The sequence below is a fragment of the Bos indicus x Bos taurus genome, chromosome 25 (assembly GCF_003369695.1).
Source record: "Bos indicus x Bos taurus breed Angus x Brahman F1 hybrid chromosome 25, Bos_hybrid_MaternalHap_v2.0, whole genome shotgun sequence".
NCBI lineage: Eukaryota > Metazoa > Chordata > Mammalia > Artiodactyla > Bovidae > Bos > Bos indicus x Bos taurus.
In genome coordinates, this window is record NC_040100.1 from 37,723,674 (window position 1) to 37,738,323 (window position 14,650).

Here is a 14,650-nt window from a genome sequence, read left to right on the forward strand (position 1 = left end):
GAAAGCAGAGTCAGTCCTCAAGGAGTGACAGAGCTACCATTTATTAACACCCACTATGCACCAGGCCATGATCTGGGTGGTTTACATGCTGCTATTCATATATTGAAATCCTGTCCCCCAAGGTGATGGCATTAGGAGGTGGGGCGGGGGGGAGGTGGTCTGGAGGTGATTAAACCTCAGGAGTGGGATTAGTTTCTGTGTAAGAAGAGATATTGGATATTAATTGGATACTGGATATTCATTGGAAGGACTAATGCTGAATCTGAAGCTCCAATACTTTGGCCACCTGATGCGAAGAGTTGACTCATTGGAAAAGACCTTGATGCTGGAAAAGATTGAAGGCAGGAAAAGAAGGGGATGACAGAGGATGAAATGGTTGATAGCATCACTGACTCAACAGGCATGAATGTGATCAAACTCCGGAAGGTAGTGAAGGACAGGGAAGGCTGGCGTGCTGCAGACCATGGGGTCACAAAGAGTCAGACACAACTGAGCAACTGAACAATGACAACAAAAAGAGACAGAAGAACTTGCTCTCTCAGCTTCCATGTCATGTGAGGATACAATAAGATAACTATCTGAAAACCAGAATGAGGGTCCTCAGTGGACACCGGATCTGCCAGTACCTTGATCTTGAATTTCCCATCTGTCTAAACTCTGAACAATGAATTTCTGTTGTTTAAGTCCCCCAGTCCATGAACTGACTAAGACACATGGCATGAAAGTTAACAGCCAGCCCTTTGTACCTTGCTAGACACAATTAGAAATCCCAACTCACTCTCTCTCTCTCTCTCTCATTAGCTGAATTGTTCTAGGAAAGTCACTGAGTCTCTCTGAGCCTCAGTTTATTTTTCTGTGAAGTGGGAACTACAATAGTGGATACATCCTGAGATTTCTGTGAGGATTTTATAAGCTGATGCATGTGAAATCTTTACATGGTGAATGGTATGTGGTAGGCACTGGATACATGGAAACTGGTTCTCTGTTGAGAATAAATCAAAAGAGTAAACACAGCAAGGCCCTTTTAATGCTCTCAGCAACCTTGTGTGATGTATTGTCATTCTCACTCTGAAAACGAGGCAAGGAGCTTCGGGTGGACACATGACTGGCCTGAGGAATTGCCCCAAGATCATCAGGAAGCAGGTGGACTAGCAGCTCCTTACCCCTCTCCATCCTTTCACATCCTGACCTTCTTCTCCTCCCAATGATCTGCCTCACCAGGCATCTAAAGTAACATTCACACCACTCATGAACCACATACCAAGTCGCTTCAGTCGTGTCTGTCTCTTTGTGACCCTATGGACTGTAGCCCGTCAGGCTCCTCTGTCCATGAGATTCTCCAGGCAAGAATACTGGAGTGGGTTGCCATACCCTCCTCCAGGGGATCTTCCCTACCCAGGGATAAAACCAGTGTCTCTTACATCACCTGCATTGGCAGGTGGGTTTTTTTACCACTAGCGCCACCTGGGGAGCCCAGTGAACCACAGTTTCTGGAACACTTTTGCACACCAAGCTATCCTATCCAAGCATGCAGACATCTGAACTGGTTTCCACTCTTTGCAACAATCTCCCGTCAAGTTTTGTAGAAAGCTGCCAGCATCTGCCTTCACACTCCTTAGTCCATATGACCATCCAACAACCATGTGACGGGTCCAAAGGAGCCAAGTTACCCTCACTGAGTCCATGAGAAAAGTGAGTTTCAGCAGGGAAAGTGATGGATGCATGAAGTCACACAGAACCGAGGCTGTGGAAGCCCTGGTCAACGCCTATTGCTCAATACACTCAAGCCAAACTTGCAACTGGGATGACGGCTCCACGGCCCTGGGTGTATTTTGCATGAACCCACTCAGTGACATCATGTACAATTCCTCACGGATGGTCACCCTGCTGGGGACTGCTGATAAACATCTTTTCAAAGTCTCTACCTACTGTCAGCATCAGTCACAGTTCCCTTACTGCCCCAGAAGGTGAACTGGGAAAGGAAAAAGAGGGAAGGAATGGAAACCACCAGAGAGACAGATGGAGGTCTCACCGCTGAAGCAAGGACTTGTCTCGACAGAGCTAGAGTCATCATGTGGATATCCAGACTCTGGAGTCACCAAGACAGAAGCAAGTGGGAGACCCAGCTTTGAGGCCATCCACCATCTTTATCAGGCTACTCAGCATGCAGTCCACAAAGAGTACCAGGGGTGACCCAGTCGGCCCCAAACCCAGCACCGCGGAAGCCACGCAACTGACAACACACGAGACAAATCTCCAGGAGACTGTGCAGAGCACAGTCACAACCACAGCACCCACTTCATGCATCACAGAAGAAAATGGTTTCAGAAAGTCCTCCAAAGAGACAACAAAACCACATTTCCTACCTCAGTTGTGCTGGCAGCCAGGCTTGCTGAAACCTGCAAGTTAAAAGAAAAAAAGACATTAGTATTGATTCAACAAGAAGGTAATTGGATTAATTGTCTTTTTAAAGGAACTGGCATCAATAATTTGTTATGACCCGAGGGGACAATGGGTGGGACGGACACACACACACACACACACAGAGGTGCTTTTTCTTCTATCAAGCACAGGAGCAAGATTTGTTTTTCCAGTCCTGTGAATAAGGTGAAGAGGATAATTAATATTTTCAACACATTATAACAATCTTGCCAGGAAGAAAAAAGGGGAAGGGCTGTGTGCAATGCCCATGCACTGATAATGATTAAATGAACACCAAAAAAAGCAAAGGCACTGAAGACATGGAGGGTTCTTTTTCCCTTAAAGTTTTGAGTCAGTGTTCTGAAAAGGTACAACTACAAACTACAGAAACTGCAACCTTCTGTTCCAAAATGCCTCAAACACTCTGAACTAAAGAGCGATGCCAAGGATTGTGCCATGCTCTTTATGTCATCCCCAGAACAACTTTTATTATCCCATTTCATTGCTGAGAGTATTGAGCTTAGAAGAAAAGTAATCTTTTCCAGCTCAGAAAGTTATTCAGTAGAGGAAGTTAGATTTAAGCTCAAGAAAAAGTCACAGACTTTCAGGCTCCTACCCACAGCCCGTTCTGCACTAAAGGACTTGACTTAGACTCCACCCACCATTTTCAAGGTGGCTTCCCCCGTGGCACTAGTGGTAAAGAACCTGCCTGCCAATGCACGAGACATAAGAGAGGTGGGTTTAATCCCTAGGCAGGGAAGATCCCCTGGAGGAGGGCATGGCGACTCACTCTAGTATTCTCACCTGCAGAGAATCCCATGGACAGAGGAGCCTGGCAGGCTACAGTTGGCTACAGTCTATAGGGTCTCAAAGATTTGGACATGACTAAAGCAACTTAGCACACACACCTGCACCAAGTTCATATATGCAGAGAGGGAACCTCCTATCTAGGGGCAGATAGGGTGTTATTTTTCCCCTGATGACTCCAGGAATTATCTCCCCTACAACTCTCTACTTACACCTGAGGCTGACCTGGCCATCCTCGGCCTTATTTTCCTGCCAGCCAGCTATGAACTGAGTTGAGTCTACTCCCACTCCAAATTCATGAAGCTCTAACCCTCAATGTGATGGTATCTGGAGGTGAGCCCTCGGGAGATGATTAAGTTTAGATGAGGTCTGAGTGAGTCCCACAGGATGGGATAGGGCCTTTTATGAGACACCAGAGTTTGCCTCCTGTCTCTCTCTTCACCTTCTTGCACCAAGAAAAGGCCATATGAAGACACAGTAAGAAGGTGACCACGTGAAATCCACAGAGAGAACTCTCACCAGACACAACCCTGCTGGCTCCTTGATGGCGAACTTCCAGCCTCCGGAATTGGGAGAAACAAACCCCTGTTGTTTAATCCACCCAGTCTATAGTATTTTGTAACCCGAGTAACCCAAGCTCACTAAGACAAGCCAATACCAGCTCACAGCTGTGAATCAACTAAGGGCTTAAGAATGCATGGGTTCCTGAGTTAGATGAACAGGCCTGTAGCCCCCGCCCCCCCCCCCCCGGCTCCCATTACCCTCACTCCGGCGCTCACCCCCAGGGAACTAGACCAGCCCTCGCTGAAGCCATCAGCGCCAGAAGCAGCTGAGGCAGTGCTCACTTCCCACTGGGCAGCTTTCAAGTGTCATCAGTCTGCTAAACAGGAGGCAAGACTTTAGACTGACCTCAGCCAAAATGATGCATTAGTTAGTGTCCTGAGGTTTAGCAAGGTACGAGTCCGGGGGCCAGCCATGGGGAAACCGCCAAGGTGTGATGAATATCGGAGCCCAGGGCACCTCCGCCCTTACCTTCCTTTCCCTCCCTGCCCTCTGTCCTTTCTGTGGTGGGGCTGGGAAAGCAGCTGGTCCCAAAAAGAGTGGCCATATCCCTAAAGCACAAGTGCAGAAGGTCCCTGGCTACATAGCTCTGTGTGTGTGTGTACACACGCGTGTGTAAAGTGAAGCATGCCATTCAACAGCTGCAGGTCCCTGGCAGTGCATGACAATACAGTTCTCAGGTGCCCTCTCTAACTTCCTCTGCTTCATAATCTTAGTCTGAGTCTCCTAACGTTGTGTATTTCGGGTCACACAACCCCTTTCATTCCTCCCTATTAGGCAAGCCTGCTTCTTGCATCTTCCTTAGATAAACACACATCAACAAAGAGGAGTAGGCGTGGCTGTTGATGGAAGCACTGTTGGTGATAACAAGACGCTTCTAAAACATTTTAAATTTTATTTAAATTGGAGAATTATTACTTTAAATATTGTGATTTTTTTGCCATCAGATCACATCAGACCAGTCGCTCAGTCGTGTCTGACTCTTTGTGACCCCATGAATCACAGCACGCCAGGCCTCCCTGTCCATCACCAACTCCTGGAGTTCACTCAGACTCATGTCCATCGAGTCAGTGATGCCATCCAGCCATCTCATCCTCTGTCTTCCCCTTCTCCTCTTGCCCCCAATCCCTCCCAGCATCAGAGTCTTTTCCAACGAGTCAACTCTTCGCATGAGGTGGCCAAAGTACTGGAGTTTCAGCTTTAGCATCATTCCTTCCAAGGAAATCCCAAGGCTGATCTCCTTCACAATGGACTGGTTGGATCTCCTTGCAGTCCAAGGGACTCTCAAGAGTCTTCTCCAACACCACGGTTCAAAAGCATCAATTCTTTGGTGCTCAGCCTTCTTCACAGTCCAACTCTCACATCCATACATGACCACAGGAAAAACCATAGCCTTGACTAGACGGACCTTTGTTGGCAAAGGTATTGCCTCTGCTTTTTAATATGCTATCCAGGTTGGTCATAACTTTCCTTCCAAGGAGTCAGCATCTTTTAATTTCATGGCTGCAGTCACCATCTGCAGTGATTTTGGAGCCCAGAAAAATAAAGTCTGACACTGTTTCCACTGTTTCCCCATCTAGTTCCCATGAAGTGATGGGACCGGATGCCATGATCTTTGTTTTCTGAATGTTGAGTTTTAAGCCAACTTTTCACTCTCCTCTTTCACTTTCATCAAGAGGCTTTTTAGCTCCTCTTCACTTTCTGCCATAAGGGTGGTGTCATCTGCATATCTGAGGTTATTGAGATTTCTCCCGGCAATCTTGATTCCAGCTTGTGTTTCTTCCAGTCCAGCGTTTCTCATGATGTACTCTGCAATAAGTTAAATAAACAGGGTGACAATATACAGCCTTGACGTACTCCTTTTCCTACTTGGAACCAGTCTGTTGTTCCATGTCCAGTTCTAACTGCTGCTTCCTGACCTGCATACAAATTTCTCAAAAGGCAGATCAGGTGGTCTGGTATTCCCATCTCTTGAAGAACTTCCCACAGTTGATTGTGATCCACATAGTCAAAGGCGTTGGCATAGTCAGTAAAGCAGAAATAGATGTTTTTCTGGAACTCTCTTGCTTTTCCCATGATCCAGCGGATGTTGGCAATTTGATCTCTGGTTCCTCTGCCTTTTCTAAAACCAGCTTGAACATCTGGAAGTTCATGGTTCACATATTGCTGAAGCCTGGCTTGGAGAATTTTGAGCATTACTTTACTAGCGTGTGAGATGAGTGCAATTGTGCGGTAGTTTGAGCATTCTTTGGCATTGCCTTTCTTTGGGATTGGAATGAAAACTGACCTTTTCCAGTCCTGTGGCCACTGCTGAGTTTTCCAAATGTGCTGGCATATTGAGTGCAGCACTTTCAAGCATCATCTTTCAGGATTTGGAATAGTTCAACTGGAATTCTATCATCTCCACTAGCTTTGTTCGTAGTGATGCTTTCTAAGGCCCACTTGACTTCACATTCTAGGATGTCTGGCTATAGGTCAGTGATCACACCATCGTGATTATCTGGGTTGTGAAGATCTTTTTTGTACAGTTCTTCTGTGTATTCTTGCCATCTCTTCTTAATATCTTCTGCTTCTGTTAGGTCCATACCATTTCTGTCCTTTATTGAGCCCATCTTTGCATGAAATGTTCCTTTGTTGTTTTTTTGTTTGTTTTGTTTTGTTTTTAATTTTATTTTTAAACTTTACATAATTGTATTAGTTTTGCCAAATATTAAAATGAATCCGCCACAGGTATACATGTGTTCCCCATCCTGAACCCTCCTCCCTCCTCTCTCCCCATACCATCCCTCTGGGTCGTCCCAGTGCACTAGCCTCAAGCATCCAGTATCGTGCATCGAACCTGGACTGGCAACTCGTTTCATACATGATATTTTACATGTTTCAATGCCATTCTCCAAAATCTTCCCACCCTCTCCCTCTCCCTCTCCCACAGAGTCCATAAGACTGTTCTATACATCAGTGTCTCTTTTGCTGTCTCGTACACAGGGTTATTGTTACCATCTTTCTAAATTCCATATATATGCGTTAGTATACTGTACTGGTGTTTTTCTTTCTGGCTTACTTCACTCTGTATAATAGGCTCCAGTTGGTACCTCTGATTTTCTTGGAGAGATCTCTAGTCCTTCCCATTCTGTTGTTTTCCTCTATTTCTTTGCATTGATCACTGAGGAAGGCTTTCTTATCTCTTCTTGCTATTCTTTGGAACTCTGCATTCAGATGCTTATATCTTTCCTTTTCTCCTTTGCTTTTAATTTCTCTTCTTTTCACAGCTATTTGTAAGGCCTCCCCAGATAGCCATTTTCCTTTTTTGCATTTCTTTTCCATGGGTATGGTCTTGATCCCTGTCTCCTGTACAATGTCACAAACCTCTGTCCATAGTTCATCAGGCACTCTATCTATCAGATCTAGTCCCTTAAATCTATTTCTCACTTCCACTGTATAATCATAAGGGATTTGATTTAGGTCATACCTGAATGGTCTACTGGTTTTCCCTACTTTCTTCAATTTAAGTCTGAATTTGGTAATAAGGAGTTCATGATCTGAGCCACAGTCAGCTCCTGGTCTTGTTTTTGTTGACTGTATAGAGCTTCTCCATCTTTGGCTGCAAAGAATATAATCAATCTGATTTCAGTGTTGACCATCTGGTGATGTCCATGTGTAGTGTCTTCTCTTGTGTTGTTGGAAGAGGGTGTTTGCTATGACCAGTGCATTCTCTTGGCAAAACTCTATTAGTCTTTGCCCTGCTTCATTCTGTATTCCAAGGCCAAATTTGCCTGTTACTCCAGGTGTTTCTTGACTTCCTACTTTTGCATTCCAGTCCCCTATGATGAAAAGGACATCTTTTTTGAGTGTTAGTTCTAAAAGGTCTTGTAGGTCTTCATAGAACCGTTCTACGTCAGCTTCTTTTTTGCCATACATCAGTACAAATTGGCCATGGGTATACATGTGTCCCCCACATCCTGAACCCCCCCCCATTTCCCTCCCCACCCTGTCTCTCCAGGTTGTCCACAGAGCACCAACTTTGGGTACCCTGTGTCACACATCAAATTCCCCCTGGCTGTCTACTCTACATATGGTAACGTACATGTTTCAAGGCTATTCTCTCCAATCATCCCACCCTCTCCTCTTCCCACTGAGTCCAAAAGTCTGTTCCTTACATGTGTTGCCTTTGCCGCCCTGCACATAGGACCACTGGTACCAGAACAGAAAAGGACATTTCTCAAACACTGTTAAAGCCATTTGCATTCAAATTATGAAAGCAAAGAATGGCTCCAGTGAAACACAACACGTGTAACCTGGATGTGGCTGCTGGACTGCCAGTTTCCGATGCTCTAAGCCAAATCAATTACAGTCCAGCCACATTATAAAATAGTATGCTACAACCAGAATGAATGGGCTGAATCCCAACATTTTGACATGAAAAATTCTACCACACATACTGCTAATGGACAAGAAAAGATGGAGAACAGCACATACAACATTGTTGTTTAATCGCTAAGTCACATCTGTCTCTTCTGTGACCCCATAAACTGTGGCCCATCAGGCTCCTCTGTCCATGGGATTCTCCAGACAATAATACTAGAAGCAATTGCCATTTCCTTCTCCAGCATACAATGATACCAATATTCTAAAAAAAATTAACTGAAGTATGTAAACATTTGGGGGCTCCCCAGATGGCTCAGTGGTAAAGAATCCTCCTGCCAATGCAGGATATAGAGGAGATGTGGGTTTGATCCCTGGGTCAGGAAGACCCCCTGGAGAAGGAAATGGCAACCCACTCCAGTATCTTGCCTGGGAAGTCCCATGGACAGCGGAGCCTGGTGGGCCACGGTCCATGGGGTCACAAAAGAGTTAGACATGACACAGTAACTAAGCACAGCACACACATATACCTTATATATTCCTATAACTGAGCAGGACCCTATGGGGCCTTCCCAGGACAGACCGCTCCCCATAGCCTCTGCTTTAGCTCCTCTCTGATGTATCTAGATAACAGTATCTGATGCACATTTTATGATTTGTTTCATGGATGCTAAAACCCACACCAAAGGGAAGAAGTGCTTGATGACCATGAGCACATAGCCCCCAGACCTACAGGTGCCTAAAAATTGATAATGTTAGCCCCTGGGACATCACCCTGTTAAGTCGACATCAACCAATCAGAGAGCTGTGCAGGAGCTGATCATATGTTCTGTGGCTCCCCTCCACCACCCGGCCTTAAAAAATGTCTCCCTAGGGCTTCCCTGGTGGCTCAGTGGTAAAGAATCTGCCTGCTAATGTAGAGGACATGGGTTCCAGCCCTGGTCCCAAAGGATCCCACTTGCTGTGGAGCAACCAAGCCAGTGTGTATGCCACAACTACCAAGCCTGTGCTCTGGAGCCCATGAGCCAGAACAGAGAGAAGCCCCCACTCATGGCAACTAGAGGAAAGCCCTCCCAGCAGTGAAGACCCAGCACAGCCAATAAACAAATAAGCACATCTCCCTGAAACCCAACAGGGAGTCTGGGTGCTTCTGAGCACTAGCCCCCAGGACTCCTTGCTTGGCACCTGCAATAAACTCTGCATTTTCTTCACCACAAGCCAGTGTCAGCAGATGGGGTAGAGAACCCAAGTTTGGTTTGGTATCATTCCTCCTCCCATACTCACCTCTTCAGTTACACACACACACACAGATGTATGTCTAAAAACATGTCTAGGAGGATATACATTGAACCAACCAAAGTTTTACCTCTAAGGAGGAATTTGGAACGTGACTGGGGCTTGATGGTTTGAGGAAAGTCATGGGGAACTTTCTATTTTTCTGAATTGTATGAAAATTTTTCATTGAGCATGTATCCGTATATTATTTGCCAAGCTAAACATACATTTAAAATATGATTTAAAAAACAAAGTTTTACTGTTCCCATTAGAGAATCTACAGAAATGTTGGCTTGTCTCATTGAAGGCAGAACTCAAAACAGCTCTCTTTCCCATTCATATATATGATGACACAGAGGAGAAGGTGGGCCATACGGTGATGCAGTAGGGAGTCGTGGGCCTGTGGACAATTGGAGGTAGATTTCATTTCATTTATGACTTATAATTCTACTTTTACAAAAATATATGGAAATCCTCTTGATGGGGGTGAAAGAGAGTGAAAAAAAAACTCAGCATTCCAAAACATAAAATCATGGCCTCTGGTTCCATCGCTTCATAGCAAATAGATGGGGAAAAATGGAAGCAGTAACAGATTTTATTTTCTTGGGCTCCAAAATCACTGTGGATGATGACTGCAGCCATGAAATTAAAAGACAGTTGCTTCTTGGAAGGAAAGCTATGGCAAACCTAGACAGCATATTAAAAAACAGCAGAAACATCATTTTGCTGACAAAGGTCCACCTAGTCAAAGCTATGGCTTTTACAGTAGTCATGTAAGGATGTGAGAGCTGGACCATAAAGAAGGCTGAGTGCCGAAGAATTGATGCTTTCAAATTGTGGTGCTGGAAACAACTCTTGAGAGTCCCTTAGACAGCAAGGAGATCAAATCCTAAAGGAAATCAACCCTGAATATTCATTGGAATGGACTGATGCTGAAGCTCCAATCCTTTGGCCACTTGATGTACAGAGCCAGTTCATTGGAAAAGACCCTGATACTGAGAAAGATGGAGGGCAGGAGAAGGGAGCAACAGAGGATGAGATGGTTAGATGACATCATTGACTCTGTGCATGAGTTTGAGCCAATCTGGGAGATAGTGAAGAACAGGGAAGCCTCACGTGCTGCAGTCCTTGGGGTCACAAAGAGTTGGACATGACTTAGCGACTGAACAATAGCAGCAAAGAAAAGCAAATGTTGAAATTAATTAGAATTCTACATATTATATTCAGTGTCGATTTTATGGTCATAATCATGTGAGATTCACCCCTGACACAGGGAGCTCTGGCTTATCCAGGAACATGGTACCCACAGACTTTGAGGCCTGTCTGTAATCTGCTGTGGCAGGGTGGGCAGACAGAGGATGGGGGAGCCAGCTGGGTGGGGAGGGTTCTTTAAGGGCTGCAGTTTCCAGGCTGAGGCACTTGGCTTTTATCTCATCAGTAGCAGCCACCATCAGAGGCTTCCCGGCGGGGGGCTGATATGATTAGAGCCTTGTTTGAGGTGGGCCATTCTGTGGACCAGTACAGGGCACAGAGGGAGTGCAGGAAACTCCCAGCAGGACACTCCTTAGAGCTTTGTTCCAGTGGCTTCCTATCCCTTTAATCATTTCCCTTCCTCTACCTGTGTTTGAAATCACAAAGATTAAGGGGTTCCTCCTCGCTTGTGCCAGGAACTTGATGTATGTGATTCTTTCAGTCCTCACCTCAACCCTAGGAGCTGGTTCTTGAGCCAGATTTTCAGATGGGGAAACTGAGGTCGGGATGCTAAGTTCCTTTCCCACAATCAGGACTGGGACTATGGTGTTTGAACCCAGGTCAGACTCCAAAACTGCCCTCAAGACCCAGGCAGGGTCTGGTGGAGATACAAGACTTCCTACAAATTAATAGAAGTGTTGTCATTCAGTTGCTCAGTCATGTCTCTTTCTGGTCCTGTGGACTGCAGCACGCCAGGCTTCAATGTCCTTCAGTATCTCCCACAGTTTGCTCAAACTCACGTCTGTTGAGTCAATGATACCATAAGACCGTCTCATCCTCTGTCACCCTGTTCTTCTCTTGCCCTCAATCTGAGTCAGTTCTTCATATCAGGTGGCCAAATTATTGGAGCTTTAGCATGAGTCCTTCCAATGAATGTTCAGGGTCAATTTAGGATTGACTGGTTTGATCTCCTTGCTGTTCAAGGGACTCTCAAGAGTCTTCTTCAGCACCACAATCCAGAAGCATCAATTCTTCTGAAGGTGCTCAGTCTTCTTTATGGTCCAACTCTCACATCTGGTACATGACTACTGGAAAACCATGGCTTTGACTAGATAGACCTTTGTCGGCAAAGTGACATCTCTACTTTTCAATATGCTGTCTATGTTTGTCATAGCTTTCCTTCCAAGGATATTCATCTCTTGCTCACATAACAACTATAGGTGGGAGAATGTTTTAGAGGCCAGTTCTCCTCCACAGCATCATTCAGGGCCCCAGGCAGAAAGAGGTCCTGCCATCTTTAACATGCGGCTTCCCCATGACCAGAAAGCCAGATGGAGGAGGATACATGAAAGAACTCAAGTAGGTGGTCTTTATGGACCAGACCCAGGAGTCCCATATATCATTTCAGCTTATATCCCATTGGCTAGAGTTCAGTCACAGGGCCACCTACAATGGCAAGGGGTTTGGACATGTGGTTGAGCTATATGTTAGAGAGAAGATGGTTGTGCAGAACAGGGCTGGCGGGCCTGGTCACACCTCCTCACTGCAGCCCTGCCTTGCCTGAGAGCCCCCTCCATGGCTCCTTGATAGAAAACCCACCTCCAGTTGACCTCCCCCAATGTCTCCTGGTGATCAGTCTGGCAGATAAGACAGTCTCCTGTTGGCTGAGGTCCCCTCACCTTGCAGCTGGTCCTCTGGGGTGCACCAGCCACGTGGCTCAAACCTAGCTCTCTGTGTGTCCTCTAGACCCGCAGGAAACTAACAAGTCCTTTCACAAGAGCAGAGATTGAAGCTGAACCTCCTTCTGTCTCTCCTGGTGTCTCCTCCCCCAGCTCGAACCAGCAGAAAGGGGGGACAGGAAGCTGCACCAGCCAGCTGATTCCTCTTCTTGCTGGCATCCCAGTGTTTACAGGGGATCCCTTCGGAGCTCAGCTGGTCTTCAGGTTGACACTGATAACTCTCCTCTCTACCCTGAAACCTCTCTAGTCTTCCACTCTTCTCTCTGGTCAGTACTGGTAACAGCAGAGCTGGCTCATCCCCTCGTGGACCCAGAGGAGGTCCCTGAACCCATTGTGTCTGGCCCTCTTTCAAGTATAAGAGGCGCTCAGCATTCTTCTGCCTTCACTTGGGGTCAAAATGATCTATTCTGGGAAGACAGGAACTGTCTTCCAGTCACCTTGACCAAAGCATCCTGCCAAAGGCTGTGAATGTGTTGCCAAACTGGGTCAACTTGTCCCTGAATGGATTAAATCTCTGGGTTGTTTTCACTGGTGTCAACAGAACACTTTGAAGTGCTGTTGTCAGAGGGTGGGGAAGCAGAACAAAGTGTGTGGAATAAGACAAACAAGGTCCCTGCCTCTCCGAAGCTGGGGGGCTCTGAGAAGGTCACTTCCCTGACCTGGGAGAGTTGATTTCTCTATAAGCTGTGCACAGGGAAACTTGTCCCCAAGCGGTGTGGATTCTGTGTTGGCTCGTGATTAGTATACACTGGTGTCTTCAGCACCTCCCTGCTGTGTGTGTGTGAGTCCCTGAGCAATCTGGGGCTGTAGAAAAGCTGTGGAGTTGAGTCCTGGGTTCCAAATCTGCTTCCCCTCACCACCACCATGCTAGGTATGTCATCTGGGGCACATATGGTGACTGAAATCTGCCACACGTTCTTTGGTGCTTCTCCTGAGAAGATGTGAGGTCTATGCTCCCAACCCTTGAGTCTAGGCAGGCTTTAAAACTTCCCTGACCAGGACTTTCCTGGTGCTCCCACTGCAGGGGGACCAGGTTCAATATCTGGTCGGGGAACTACATCCCACATGCTACACTCAGACTCGGAGTGGTCAAATAAATAAATACATTTTAAAAATACATTTGTTTTCCTCTGGCTTACTTCACTCTGTGTGATAGGCTCTAGGTTCATCCACCTCATTAAAACTGACTCAAATGTGTTCCTTTTTATGACTAAGTAGTATTCCATCGGTTTTATCCATTCATCTATCAGTGGACATCTAGGTTGCTTCCATGTCTGTAACAAGCTAGAGGGGTGGGAAAGGGTGGGAGGTGGGAGGGAGGGGACATATGTAAACCTATGGCTATTTCATATTGACCTTGACAGAAATCAAACCATTATTTTAAAGCAATTATCCTTCAATTAAAAATAAATAAGATTTTAAAAAATAAAAGGAAACAATGGCTTCTTTAAAAAAATTTTAAAAATAAAACTACCCTAATCACCAGATTACAGCAGAAGGAATGTTCTGTCTTTTCCGGGCCAGATTTAAAAGATTGGATGTGTCCACTGCTGTCCAGGGGGCCCTCTCTGGGTGTCCTTCGTGCCCACCAGAGGTCTGACTACCCTGAGGCCACATGGAGGCACTCTGATGGACAATCCCAGCTGACCCCACACCTCCAGCCTCCCTGGCCGATGTGCCAACCACCTCGCACCATGGCCCCCCGCAGGCAGTTGAACACCACCAGGAAACCTCAGCCCACCCACGCCCAGCACACCCTGCCTGGATCCCTGACCCACAAAACCTTGAGCTGTAATGAATGGTTGTTGTTTAGAGCTGTTAAGTCCGGGGTACTTGGATACACGGCAATAGATGCTCACAACAAAAGGTACTTATGCTCTCTAAGCCTATAATTTCATACTTATAAAACAGAAAACATGTTTTTACAAGATAAGTCCTAAGAATTAAGCAAAGAACATATATTTAAAGCCCTTGGTCCCTGGCACACAGCAAGCTTTGAGTTTCAGCGCGTGAGCATGTGTGCCGGCCTTTGTGCATCTCCACGTGCAACAGACGATTGACTGTCAAGCGACGCCTCTCAGAGCACACAATTTGATTTCCAGCTGGTAAAATGTATATGGGTTGCTCTGAATTCACATACACCTAGGCTTTATAAATCCCTGCCCTACCACTTACAGGACTTCCCTAGTGGCTCTGTGGTAAAGAATCCGCCTGCCAATGCAGCAGACGTGGGTTCGATCCCTGAGCTGGGAAGAGTCCCTGGAGAAGTACATGGCAACTCACTCCAGTATTCC

At 46.1% G+C, this 14,650-nt stretch overlaps 1 protein-coding gene across 10 annotated transcripts in view; it reads right to left on the reverse strand.

Annotated features, from left to right (window-relative positions):
- The window catches only part of RBFOX1 (RNA binding fox-1 homolog 1), a 2,434,604-nt gene that overhangs the window by 1,839,223 nt on the left and 580,731 nt on the right, over positions 1-14,650 (reverse strand). For all 10 annotated transcript variants that reach the window (XM_027528154.1, XM_027528150.1, XM_027528155.1 and 7 more), the window contains exon 4: positions 2,367-2,399. In XM_027528154.1, coding sequence (XP_027383955.1) covers positions 2,367-2,399 — 33 coding nt within the window. The remainder of the gene's footprint in view (positions 1-2,366; positions 2,400-14,650) is intronic.